At 35.5% G+C, this 14,956-nt stretch overlaps 1 protein-coding gene across 7 annotated transcripts in view; it reads left to right on the top strand.

Moving 5' to 3' along the window:
- The window catches only part of LOC106458791 (discoidin domain-containing receptor 2-like), a 324,729-nt gene that overhangs the window by 264,275 nt on the left and 45,498 nt on the right, over positions 1–14,956 (top strand). For all 7 annotated transcript variants that reach the window (XM_022385127.1, XM_022385128.1, XM_022385126.1 and 4 more), the window contains one exon: positions 10,301–10,403. In XM_022385127.1, coding sequence (XP_022240835.1) covers positions 10,301–10,403 — 103 coding nt within the window. The remainder of the gene's footprint in view (positions 1–10,300; positions 10,404–14,956) is intronic.

Genomic DNA, 14,956 nt, shown 5'->3' with positions numbered 1-14,956 from the left:
GCTCTAAACGACAATATTAGACGCACTTAAGGGATAGAGTAATATCCCGGGCTCTAAAGGCAATATGTAGACACACTTTAAGGGATAGAGTAATATTCCCGGGCTCTAAAGGCAATATGTAGACACACTTTAAGGGATAGAGTAATATTCCCGGGCTCTAAAGGCAATATGTAGACACACTTTAAGGGATAGAGTAATATTCCCGGGCTCTAAAGGCAATATATAGACATACTTTAAGGGATAGTGTTTTTTTTTGTTTCGTATTGTGTTTCTCACACCTCCAAATTCTGCTGAAGGTAAGTATTCGGGAATAGGACTAGTGTCCTACACCGGGTGAGCATGTTTCGATGTGACGGGGATTCGAACCCGCGACCCGCAGATTGCCGGGTCAAGGGATAGGGTAATATTACCGGACTCTAAAGGCACTATAGAGACACATTTTAAGGGATATGGTAATACTACACTGATTCTAAAGACAATACAGGAGTACATTTTAAGGGATAGGGTAATACTACACTGATTCTAAAGATAATACAGGAGTACATTTTAAGGGATAGGGTAATACTACACGGGCTCTAAAGGCACTATAGAGACACATTTTAAGGGATATGGTAATACTACACTGATTCTAAAGACAATACAGGAGTACATTTTAAGGGATAGGGTAATACTACACGGGCTCTAAAGGCACTATAGAGTCACATTTTAAGGGATAGGGTAATACTACACGGACTCTAAAGGCACTATAGAGACACATTAGTTTATCGTGACGCACCCGTTACCTGTGTATCGCGTTTTCTCACGAATGCAAGTTAGTCTTCCCTTGCCATTGTCACTATACTATACAAAGTCGTCTGAAATTGGAATGTTCTGGGCATTTCACTGCAGTTTTACTATACAAATGTTCTTCCTTGGAAAGAACATAATTGTTTCAGCCATAAATCTGTCGTAGTGGCATTGTTCTGTTAATTAGTAGAAACTAAATATATGTGCATATTTGTGTGTGTGTGTGTATATATATATATATTTCGTCGGAACAGATGTGGGTGCTCAACCCCACAATCTCCCATATCTTAACCATATTTCGCTGTCTGCAGCCAGAAGTGACGAGGTGGTTGCTCACTGTTGCGTTTAGAAACATATATATATATATATAAATAATTTTCTATGCATAACGCGTAAGGAATTATACTGCAATTACATGCTTTGCTCGTGTTTTTTTAATGTGATTTGTTATATCAAGAACCTTAGCAATGTCAAGGACTCACCATTAAGTTGGTGCGCGAATATTTCGGAAAAATGTATATATAAAGAACTCCATTGGTAATTCCAATGTTAAATTTTGTGTTTACTATTTCAAAATATTTATAGCATATTTAAGAGTTAGCCTGTTCTGTCTATCAACTGCAATGCTTCGAAACTACAACTGGAATGCTTGAAGACTGTAATGTACTATTAAGCTGTAAAAAAAAAGTAACGTTCTGCTGATAGAGTTAAATATATATATGGTTCTTCAAAAAGCGTGTTAGCCCAATCCAAACTGTTATTAATCCTAAAGGACTTAAATGTAAACAAAATATTTGAAAACAAAACAGCCGTGTCTTTTATTGTCCATCTCGTCTGATCAAAAGGCCTCCTCTCTCATCCCCAGTGGGCCCGGCATGGTCAGGTGGTTAGGGACTCGCAATCTGAGGGTCGCGGGTTCGAATCCCCATCACACCAAATATGCTCGCCCTTTCAGCCGTGAGGGCGTTATAATGTGACGGTCAATCCCACTATTCGTTGGTAAAAGATTAGCCCAAGAGTTGGCGGTAGGGGGTGATGACTAGCTGCCTTCTCTCTAGTCTTACACTGCTAAATTAAGGACGGCTAGCGCAGATAGCCCTTGTGTAGCTTTGCACGAAATTCGAAAAACAAACTCCTTCCCAGTTACACCGCAGGAAGTCTTGCAACACTAGAAACCGTGTTTCGGTACCCGTGGTAGGCACAGCACAGACAAATCGTTATATAGCTTTGGGCTTAACTACGAACAAACAAACTTTTAACGCGTGAACTCGCAGTATCGGAGAACATATCAAGTGTTTTGTTATCAATAAACATCGTTTAGTCTATTTTCGTTATTTTATTTTATTTTGTAGAAAACCTTTCAACGTCAGACAAAAAAATAATTTTTTTGCGTTGTCCCAAAAACATTGTTATTCCAGTCGTGATTATCTCAGAGATATCAACTTGGGCACTTAGTAGGGGCACTACTAAATATCAGGACATTATCATCTAAAACCACGAAGTGTTATTTATACCTGACTTTATCGTACGCTTGGACATAAGAAATCAGCAACCAACAGCCTTTTTTCCCACCTCACTCAAAGACTCGTTGATTTCCTTTGAGCGCCACCGCATGTCGCCATGATAGATGACGCAATAAAAGACTCATCGTTCGCATCTAGAATAACTTGAGATGAAAGAATCCCGCCACCCCAGTAATTCTAGCAATCCGTGGGCCTGCTTTTCTTTTTGCTTGACTTAAGGGGTTTTTATATACAAGTATTCTTTACAAATGTTTTCCATTTTGTTTTGTTTTCTGCAGTAAAAAAAAAAAAGAAACCACCCACCCCAAAAGAATAAGAGAGAGAGAAAAAAAAAGACTGATAACGCAGGAAAATAAAGCAATCAGGGATTCTCCCTTGGATATCTAGCATCAATCAATATTTTCTACCATTTGAAAGTTTAAAGAAGTGTTTCTGGAGTTACCTTTAATATACATAACATTTATCATTCATAGCAATGATAAATATATAGAATACAGAAATATCAAAAGATAAATGTTGTATCTGACCTAGTGCGCATCGTATCTTACCGTTTATCTCAGTGTCAGGGTGTCGAGAGCTAGCCCAGGCCCCTTTCATTTTATTTATTAACTATTGCTGATTTTTCATTAAATAAATTTAGCTGACATCTTTCTTCATGAATCCATGAAAAAGCAGTAGCCATTTTAGCTCATTAAGCAGTATACATTTCTAGTGAGCTTTGGAATATCCCACTGACGGGCTCCTCAAAAGACCCCAGGTCCCCAGCTGCCCCCCCTTGCCCTCCCCTGGCCAGTGTGTTATAAGAACAACAATAGCTTAATATCTATAATTTCACCAGAATAGTGTCCTAAGTTTTGTTAGATAGTTAGGCTGCCTGTTTGTAGCCGAAATCTAATTTTGAACTGATAAGATATTGGGAAAGCAGCTAGTCAACAGCACCCAAATCTTGGGCTACTCTGTCTGACCGAATAGTGGGATTTTTACCATCACTTTTACAGCGCAACCATGACACCAAAATGAAGAGTGCAATTTTGCTGTGAATAACACGAACCTTCAATCCTTGGATTAACTCACAGTCAGACCAGCTAACCGGTTACTAGACCTACGTAGTGTTCGGACTCGTGTATTAATGTGAATAACACGAACCTTCAATCCTTGGATTAACTCACAGTCGGACCAGCTAACCGGTTATTAGACCTACGTAGTGTTCGGACTCGTGTATTAACTTTGATTTTTCACTCTGCTTAGTAAAACAAAACTATTTTCAAGCCTCGACATTGTATATCGATTTTGTAGCGGTTTGAGTTGTTTTTTAAAAACGTGCTTTAGTAGCAGTTGGTAGTGTAGTTAAACAACCTAAACTACCACAGTTTAAGTTTTATTCCAATATTTGTGTATTTGAGTTTCTTAAGGCTACTCATCCAAGCTTATCCTTGTTGCTGAATTCTAGCGAGAGATCATTTATAACTTTATGGATCGTGTACCGATAGAAACAAGTTTATTGGTAGGTCTATAAGACCGAGCCTATTCTGCTGATCTACCAAATGGGAAGACAGTAGTAAATAGTGATGAAAAACAAAACAATAAACTCCAACTTTGTAACAATATGAATATTTTCTCGTGCTTTTCTGTTAGCGTCCTCTGTTGTTCAAGTTAAATATTGATTGCTATATGCAAGTTAATTTAGTATCATTATACGCATATAGGTGAAAAACGTTTCTCAGAAATAATCCCGCACTCACGGTAATGTTACAATCACTAATATTTATATGACGTCATGTTAAAATATTCTGCTACGAACGTCACGAAACGTATGCGACATCATGATTAGAAGGGCAGATCACACAGAATAAGCTCGCGAGAAAGTGGCGCTCTTAAAATGCCAAAAGAATTACTCATAATATTTAACTTTTTATTCACTGAAGGACATTTTGAACGTTATTGGACAACATCTCATGCTATTACTCCCTTCTTGACATGAGCCGAGATGAATAATGTTTTGTATTCTTCTGTCTAAAGTCCCTAAGAAGATGGATGGGTCGAAATCATACCAATTTTCTTTTTCGAAATCAATTCAAGATTATTGCTAGCATTGTTGCGTTGTAGTTTTTAGAGTTTTGAAAGAAATAGCTTCTTTCTTTAGTTTCATTAATAAAATGAATTATTATTATTATAATGAATAATAATATTAAATAATATATTTTCGTGCACAAGTCAGTTTTCCAGCATTAACTTCAGAATTGACTAGTTTCATTAAATATACATGAGATTGTCCTAAATCGTCCAATCACATACATGCTTTAATCCTTTTCTCTCCCACACACACAATTTTCCCTTCCCCTACTGACCTGAAATGTATTGAAATACTTCAAAGGATAAAAAAAAAGAAAACTTATTTTCATTTTCTGGTTGTTTATTCTGGTTCACGTATTACGTGATATTGATGTGAATGGATCTTATTTCTAGAAACAAACGAGCTATAGCATCATGCAAGAGTCCTAGAATAATCGAAGAATGTAATATTGTGGTTAAACGCAATCTAAATGGAGGTTACCCTGGTTTCCAATGTGTATCTTTAGCTGGTATTGACATTCTTCCTGATTGAACCGACCTAAGGATGAATTGCCTTGACAAACCTGGGAGACGAAGAACACGAGCATGGTGGGGGTGCTGTATTGGCTATCCCTGCTCCAAGTTGTGAGAAATAATTTATTCTGAAGGATGAGTTGGAGCGGCTTTTACATCTATCTAAGAAACAAAAGATGATGGTTTCTTAATGTTCCAACCTAGAACTTTTTGAAGGCTCTTCATTTTCTTGATGCTCAGCCCAAATGGTATGTTCCCACCGATATCTGCTGAGCTCTTGCGGTGTATTACGTCTCCACAGCGCTGTTGAGTGATGGAGTCCTTTGGTCGGCCCTATCGAGCCCCCAGCTTCGACCGGCACCCCTGCTAGGACATGCAATATGTCAATTACAATATGAAAAAATCATTGGGTAAGAACATGTGGTAGTTTCTCAGCCCACTACCCCAAGCAGTGTGTTTGCTGTAGCGTATTAATATTAGGCTTTGCTATCCTCTAGAATTGGTTTAGCAAGGATCGCAACTGAAAACTGAAGTCTCTTCAGTTACACGTGTATTCTCTTTTTCCCTCTCCCCATTTTTCGAGAAGATTTTCAAGTTGATATATTTTAGTTTGATTTTACTGTGTGTAATGAATTGAAGAATAAAAACATGACTAAAATAGGTTATTCTAAACTGTACTTCAATAGACAGACACGTTGTTTGGATAGATTTGTTTCGTAACTGATTTTTCAGTTTGATTTCTTATGTTGAAATTAACTCTCAACAAAATGACATTTTGACTCTCGGTAAGCGAAAGCAGAACAATAATGAAATAACATATCAATAGGACTCAATGCATCAACAGATTAATAGCAGCTTCGTGTACGTCTTCTTGTGTTAAAAAATCCAAATAAACTTTTTAAATGAATTAATACAGCTGATATTTGACTGTTATGCTTCAAGAAAATGTAAAAGCGTATTTCTGTTTACCATGACAACAACATGTACGCTGTTTAATTTAAATAAACCATTATAGTTTATGTCTGACTGTTGTGATCCGTGAAAAATCAACTTGTATTACGTTTGGAAAGATTAAGTTCAAAGTGCACTTTGTAATACAGCACGTTTTATGGACACTCCTGTAAACGTCCAAGTTCACGTAGAGTATTATCTGCTTTCCATAAAAGAAAAAAAAAGTATATCGTAGCACGTGAAAATGAAAACAAAAATCATAAACCATTTTTAATATCAGGCTGATTCTGAGAAGGGAAAAAATACTTGTTTCTGTTTAAATAGGAATTCAATTTTCTTAGTAAAGACCTTCATTATAATATTTATTTAATCTGTATATTAACTAGACACTGCTTACGTTGGCGTGGCATAAATTTTGTAATTTGTCAAAAGAGATCGCTTTATTTGCATACTGAGTACTATTTATTCATATTCTGTTGAATTTTAAACCAAAAGAGCATAAAAAAATAGAATTAAAAGGCACACAATATGACAATTGTTTCAACATCATAACAAAACTTTTTGATTTATGTCAATTCCGCACGCCATATGAGAAAGAATTCAGTGTCAGTAAATCTTATTATCTTACAGATATTCCATGTACAGAGGGTAGTTGTAAAAACCACCGACAGGCTTACTAATTTTATCTTTTCGTTGTATTGTTAGAAAAATTACTGGTATGCCTATCCAACAAGGATGTTTCTAGTATATATCACAGAAATACGATCTGGCTACTGGAAGGCTAAGGATGAGGATGGTGGTCAGACGAACATTGTTATTTTCGTCAAAATTTTCTTATAGTAATGCTGCTGTATAAATCATATGAGAAGGGCAATAATTCAAACTCAAACAGCATGAGTAAATACCGGAGCTGGGTGTGAACTACTGAATCCACATTAACAACTTAGACTCACGTGCAAAGGTTTTAAACAGAAGATGTTTTTACACGGAGAAATAGACCGCGGTTTTTCACACCTGGTGCACGTTAGCTCACACACACACACATATATATATATCTTATCTGGTTGACTTTCTCCAAGTGCGCTCGTATAAGATGTTAGTAATGGCAGCTCATACTGTTGATCAAACTATGAAATGAAACTACAGAATATGAACTGGGAATACTAACAGGAAAAAGAAAGGCAAGAGCACAAAAGTTTTGCCCAACTTACAACTTTACATACAATTTACTGTTATATTTACTATTTTTATAAAATTTGGTCCAATAACTTAACAAGAGATTGCGATAATCGGTTTTAGTACTCAAACATTTTTGTTTGGTTTTATATATATGTGTTAACTTGTACTTTAGATCTAATTTTCTTATTTCTAATAGATTCGTGATAATGTTTTATTCTTTTCAAGATTAGTAGGAACCGTAGGCTCATTATACGTACATGATGTACAAACATTTTATATTTGAAATTTCCAAGATCGTAAAGTCCTCAACAACATTTTTAGCTATTAACAAATTTATAAATAGATAGATACGTAACCGAGGAAGTTATCGTAGTCTTACATGGTAGAGTTCATAAAAATGACATTGAGCCTTATCACTATTTCGTTATAAGGTTTTTAATTAACGTCGACCTCTTTCAAGAACGTATGAGAAACAGGTTTAACTGATCGGAAGTGGAGCATTTTGCAAAAATTTCAAATGATGGTACAGCATGTGTGGAAACTACGTTACTCCAATACAAAACTATCGCTGACAACAATGTGGGCCCCCCAGTAGCACAGCGGTATGTCTTCGGACTTACAACGCTAGAATCCGGGTTTCGATACCCGTGGTGGGCAGAGCACAGTATAGCCCATTGTGTAGCTTTGTGCTTAATTACAAACAAACAAACAACAATGTGAAAAAGAGGAAAATAACATAAGGTTAACATTTTTACATAATCAATAAATAACTAAAAAAAAACATAATGAAAATGTAAAAAATTCATATAGAAATTAGAAAGTGTCTTCAATTTCTAAAGCAAAAAAAAAATTAATAGAACATCCTAAGTTATGTATACATATTTTTGATCTATTTGGACATGTCTTCATATTGCTGTGGTATAAAATGGTAAAGGCGAAAGAGCGCATTAGGCCTAACAAATGTGATGAAAATCACATCTGACTGAAGAGTTTTTGTCACATTCCACTTAATTGGCTCATTATGAATTTCAAAGATGGGGTTTCTAGGACTAGCATTTCAGATGCATCTTTTGTCAGTCATAAGGCAGCGCTCATAAGACTTTCCATTCACTACCCAACACTAATCAACTGGACTAGACTTCTGACAGTTGAAAATTTATATGAATGCTCGTTTATTCTTCTTTGATTAGAAATCCGTTATAGGGTCATTAAGATAAATGTAATTTAGTCTAATCTAGTTTTCATGGTTGTTATGTTTATTTGGCACACACTATAATATTGTTGCTGACAACAAATTGTTTATCAGTCAAAGACTTGTTTTATCCGTGCAAAGAAAATTAAAACTTGCAAAAATTTAGGGTTATGGGACCTAATGAGGACGGGAATTAGATATAAGAACAAAGTAAAAATTTTACTGTGTGCGTCCATTTTGTATCTTTTATTACTAGTAATCTCCCCCCCCCCAGTGACACAGCGGTATGTCTGCGGACTTACAACGCTAGAATCCGGGTTTCGATACCCGTGGTGGGCAGAGCACAAATAGTCCATTGTGTAGCTTTGTGCTTAATTACAAACAAACAAACAATTGCTAGTAAAATTTGTTTACACTGTAGAAACGTCTTTAGATTATCAGAATGCTCTAAACTATAGTAAAAAGATAACGTATCTACACAATATTTGTCAAGCTCTTTTGTTGAATAGATTTATCCTGCTTGCTTTGTTGTTAGCGATCATGGAATCGATCAACCAATCACAGTGTCCACGACGATGCCACTACTAAGCTTCGAATAAGATGTTCTATTGACACATTATTACTTTTCACCATGATACTCATTATTCACGTTCTATGTTGGTTACTTTTAAAGGCAGCTCTGTCTGTTTTGGTCTGTTTTTGAATTTCGCGCAAAGCTACACGAGGTCTATCTGCGCTAGCCGTCCCTAATTTAACAATGAAAGACTAGAGGGAAGGCAGCTAGATATCATCACCCACCGCCAACTCTTGGGTTATTTATCACTCGGTATTCCAAAGGCAGATCACGACTGTAACTGAATTGCAGAATAAATGAAACATAGTTTTATGTGTGTGTGTGTGTGTTAAAAGTAAATTATTCACTTTTCATATTTTTTAAACAAAATGGTAGTACTATCTTGACTTTACACGCAACTGTATGCATAGGGTCTTTCCATTTAATGTTGTTGTTTTTTGTGGGTATCTATCCTCATTTTGTGTTAATGAAACGTTGTACGTGTTGTACGATTATAAATACCCACTAGAGAGCGGAAACTGGAAAATATCTGTGAATAACATCTGACTCCAGGTATGTGAAACACAGGAAATGCGGTACAACAACAACAGAGATTGCTCGTACCAGCTGCTTTGTCTGTCACTTTTATAACATGTATTCTGAAGCTTTAATTTAGCGCCGTCTAGAGAGTAGGATGTTTATGCTTATCTCAGCTTTTTTTTTTTCTCTCGAAATTTCACTAAACTAACTCAATGTTCAGGTACACAGAAAAAAAGGGTTAGGTACTCGAAAATAACTCAATATAGCATTTCTGGCTATTATTCTAACTCGTAGTTTATTCTTTAATAAACAGAGTTAATTATAAAGGAAATGTTGTGTTATTATATCAGCAATCACCAGAATATGGAAATTTGTTGTTTGAATTTATAACTTGTCACAGAAATCATTGTCAGTAACTTATCTTGTTTATAGAATGACATAATTACTTTACGTTACTAGTTTAACAGACAAGTGTCGAGCTGGAAAATTAATATTAATCATTCGAAAAATTTTAGTTTATTTTGAATTTGGCGCAAAACTACACAAGGGCTTTCTATCTGTGCTAGCCGTCCATAATTTAGCAGTGATAGATTAGAGGGAAGGCAGCTAGTAAACACTACCCACCGCCAACTCTTGGGCTACTCTTTTACCAACAAATAGTGGGATTTACCGTCACATTATAACTCCCCCACGGCTAAAAGGGCGACCATGTTCGATGACGGGAATTCGAATCCGCGACCCACAGATTGCGAGTCGAGCGCCCTAACTATCAGGCCATGCCAGTTTTTGAAAATTTTGATTCACTGAAAGAAAAACAGGAAGTGTTTGATAAACTTGAAAAATTTAGCAGAGTTAATATTTTGATTCAGTGAAAGAATAACAAGAAGTGTTAGATAAACGTGACAAATTAGGGTTAAGATTTTATAACAACATTACCTACACTTTAAGTATGCTTTCAGAACTTAATGTTTACTTTTGATTTTTTTACAGAATCCTGTAAAACAGCCCTTGGGATGAAATCGGGTGACATTAAAGATGAAGATATCACAGCAAGTTCATCATACAACGATGCTGTAGGTCCCAGAACAGCCCGGTAGGTGGCGTTTATCAATAATATTAAATAGTAGGCTAAAAGAACGATGATTAAAATGACATTTCTGTAATAACAATCATTTCCGAACTTTTTATAGCTGTGAATTTCGGCTCCTGTTGTATATAAGATTTAAAAGGTATACAGAGGAGAAAAACTATATTGTTTTATATGTAGATATCTCTATATTGCTATATTAAAGATATTAATTAGATTATATCGGTGACACAACATTAAATAGCCACCTTATATGCAACACTATTGAGTTTCATAAATCTGCAATATTAGTGTACCATGAAAGGTTATGAAAATTATGGGGAACTTATATTTTATTTCTGTGAAACAATAAAGATATGGTTGAAAACTATTAAACTGGCGCTTTAAATGTTTTAAATATCTTAATTGTTTAAAAATTATTTAATATTTATAATAATATAAAAGAACTTTCAATGACAATAAAAAACTAAATTTGTTCTCGATTTTTTGTAGTAAATGCCATCCTTCGGCTCCGCAATAAGCTTCAGGTTTATTACGCTAGAACTGTGGGTTCGATGCCTACAGTAGACAAAGTCCACTGTGGAGCTTTGAGATTAAACGACCAAACTTTAGTAAAAAAAAAATTGTAAATGATTCCCGATACTGAAAACTAAGCATAAGCCTACTGTTGGTGATAAAAAAAAATGCTGAAAAACAAACGGACAGGAGCTGCCTTGATTTCATCAGTTAGATCTAAATAGGGGACATAATGTTGGTACGCGAACAACTTTTGTTGCCCTGATAGCCACGGGGCTGCTCATGAAGATCCAGAAAGTAAGGGAGAAAGTAACTGAAGTGTGAAACAGCAGAAATGTATCTCACTGGGGGAGCTCTAGAGGATTAGAAATTTACTAAAGAAAAATATAAACACCCGTATCATGAAAACGTTGGTGGAACATTAAGGAGAACTACAAAATAGAAGGGTTTTAAATAAAATATTTTAATCAAATTAAATCTGAGAAGCGGTTTCTAAAGTTGGAAAATGGGGGAAAATAAAGCTGGGATTTTCTTGTGATACAATGGGAAAACAATATCCATAGGAATATGAAGAAAGGCTTATTGAATCATGTTAATTGAAAGACTTTAAAACTGATATAAAGCTTCATAAGTAAGTTTTTCCTAATTTGAAACTTAATTTTTATTCATCAGTTTCACGTATTAAAAGACAAGGTTATCGGTTTTAAATGGTAAACCATAAGATAATTGTTAACGTTCTGTACATTTATTCCGAGAAGTCACTGTTCGGGATCTGTTGCTGCATATACGCGCTCAGTACTTTGTAGGCCGTTAGTGCAGTATAAAAGTGACAGTCAAATCTCACTATTCGGTCATATAAGAGTAGTCAAAGAGTTGACAGTGGGTCTTGTTAACTTGTTTTCTTCCCTCTAGTCTATCATTTCAAAATTCATGACGGCTACATACCGATAGTCCTAGCGTAGCTATGCGCCAAATTTCGAAGCAAACACTTTTCGAAACATGACAAATATGCCAAACAAAAGTCATGGAGCTATCCTATGAAAAATTGAAGTAATGTTAATCATGTCGACATGTACAGTGGTAAAGAAATCCTAAACTCTCTTGGAGCGCATCAAAATCGTAGATAACGCATTAGTGAAGTTATTTTGTTAAGACTCATAACATAGGTAAATTACTATGTAGAATTATACGGTCTGTTCTCTACTTTAAAATATTGTTGCCCAATGAAGGCTTCGGTAATACAGTCGAAAACTCACAAGAAAATTGTTTTAACGTAAAGAACAGTCCGTATATAATTCTATACATTAAGGAAGTTGTTAATCAATTTATTTTTATAACATAATTATCAGTTTAAACTATACTGACTCCTGTATTTGTTTTGGCTTTGTTTTTATGCTGTTTATTATTCTAAAATATTCGTAAATGTTCATGCTACAATGAAAATGTAAATTGTCGATTGACCTGACCTGGCCTCACGTGACCTGACAATAAACTTTTGAGTGTTGTTGAACTTAACTCATTTGAATTTGTAAAGTACATTTCTATCAACTCAACGGTATTTGGACAAACACGTACTGAATATTAACAGTAAATACAGCGTTTTGTTTCGCAGTTCATATTAGTGAGGCCCATAAATATCTGTTTATATTGGTAAGGCCCATAAATATCTGTTTTTTCTAAGGCCAGGCGTGGCCTAAAAGTTAGTATGTCTAGAATGAGAATGTGTCCCATTGCTGTTGATGCTTTATAAGAGTGACAACCAAACTCCTTTATTCGATCATATAATAGTTGCCTGAAGTCTAGCAGCTCAAAATTAAGGGATGGTTATACGCAAATAGATCTTTGTGTAATTTTGAATGAAAATTCCGAAACAAACTGTTTATGTGCATTATAGCCCGTAACTTTTGTGTTTATTTGTTGATTGTAAAATAACCTACAGTGTTTTTAGATAAAATATGGGTGATAATTGTAATTACCAAAGAAAATAAAGCAGGTTATGTAAGTCGGTAAAAAATCAAAACAAGCTACAAGTAACAGGGGATGATTAATAAACAGCAAAAGAAAATATAAATAACATAGGGTTCTTGAAAAAAAAGAAAGAAAATATTTTAGGAATTAAAAGATAAATTTCTATCGAGAAGCTAGAGATATTGACAATGGGATATGTTTTGGCTAAAAAATAAAACTTAAACAGCCGTGAGGTTTAAAACAATTAAGATAGTACAATAAAGAAATTTTGGATCAGAACAAGCAGACAAGTTTTAATTGTTTTGTTTGTTTGTTCTTAATTATGCACAAAGCTACACAAGGGCTATCTGTGCTCTGCCCACCACGGGTATCGAAACCCGGTTTCTAGCGTTGTAAGTCCGCAGACATACCGCTGTGCCACTGGGGGGCCAAGTTTTAATAAAGAATTAAAATCATTTTCAACCAAGAAGGAAGAATAATTATTTTAACTAAGAAATAAATATATAAATAATAACATTAGGACGACTTTAAATTCCTTTACTGGGTTATACAAAACTCTCATTTGTTTTGGATAGAATACAACCTATTGTATATAGAGAACAAAATGCTCATCTGCGTGACATAGTTGAATGTTTGGTGAGTGGCACTGTTCACCTGATAACTGAGGCATCATACAACCTGTATAGTGAGCAGTTGTTGACGTACGAAACTCTGACAGATCATGTCTTTGTGTTTGTCACTAAGCAAGTAAGGTTGAGTCCACCAGAAATGTCGATAACCCACTAGCTTTTTGCTTGTATCCAGAGCTTAATGAGCCCTGCAGGAGGAATGAGGAGAGTATCTGCATGCTCGAGTGTTGTTCTCTCTCTTGGCCATCACAAGTACCTCAACAATAGTAGAGCCTCAAGTTGACAGAGACGAACGACAAAAGCTCCGCAAGGATTTGCCAGAAGCCCATATAATGAAACATTCTAGTATTGAAGTATCCTGATGTAAGCCATGTGCAATTGAGACAATAAATCCCTTGTAGCTCGTTTCAAGATGTTGTTAGCTCGGTGATAAATGGCGCTAGGGCCTCAGATGTTGTGACGGACAGTCTTGCTTGATATTACACCAATTGTTTTTGGAGATACTAGGTGAAATAGATCAGCACTCAAGGCCTAACAACCACTTAAAACGGCTCAAGAAAAGAATTCTGCAGAATCCTGTAGTTTCATGTTGTTCGTTGCATTTCTTGATAAGCTTTACGCGTGGCGATTATCATCTTAGCAATGATAAATTTCTTAACACTCTTGGCTGATTACAACCAGTGGCGTAACAAAGTATTTTTGCGCCCGGGGCAAAATTGACGAACTGCCCAAATACACACTTTATATAATCATAAAGCAAAAACAATTCTGTATATGATAATATATAATAATAAAAATATAAGGGAAACTTTTCCCATATCAAATTGTCAGATTAAGTTCTCATATATTTGTTACGATAGCTGAAGCTCTGCGTCCCTTCCGGGCTGGGCCGGGAAGCTGCCCCGCTCGGTCCTCCCTAGTTACGCTACTGATCTCAACATTCCCTTTTGCCTAGTTTTAATTGCTCTATTTTTCTATACATCAATTCGTTAAGAAAAATTGTTAAATATGTAACGGTTATATTAATGATATATTGTTTCTTCACAATCAAACATGATTTGACCGGTAGTCGTGTTGTTCTTCCAGTCAACCATAACATTCCTCTACAAAAATGTTGGCTGAAACAATGAAAAAGGCCATCCTTAAAGATGTGACAACCTACATCGATACAATCTTATCGAATGATAATTGATCTATATATATATAATGTTACGGCTTTTCAGTCAGTGCCTTCAAGTTACTACTCGCCATTCTTTAACTTAATATAAATGTTTGTTGAAGTGTAAAAACGCACCATGGGTTTTTGTGCCGCAGGGTTTGAGCCCCTAATTTCAACTTTATAAACCTCCAAGCCTACCACTGAGCCACCGTATGGGATCAAGAGTAAGTGGTACGAATACTCTAAGTGTTTTATGTATGTTTCAAGAGTAAGTGATACGAATACTA

Source organism: Limulus polyphemus, unplaced genomic scaffold (assembly GCF_000517525.1).
Source record: "Limulus polyphemus unplaced genomic scaffold, Limulus_polyphemus-2.1.2 Scaffold515, whole genome shotgun sequence".
NCBI classification, from domain to species: Eukaryota; Metazoa; Arthropoda; class Merostomata; order Xiphosura; family Limulidae; genus Limulus; species Limulus polyphemus.
The sequence above is the reverse complement of the archived record's forward strand: the minus strand, read 5'-3'. Positions and strand labels throughout refer to the sequence as shown.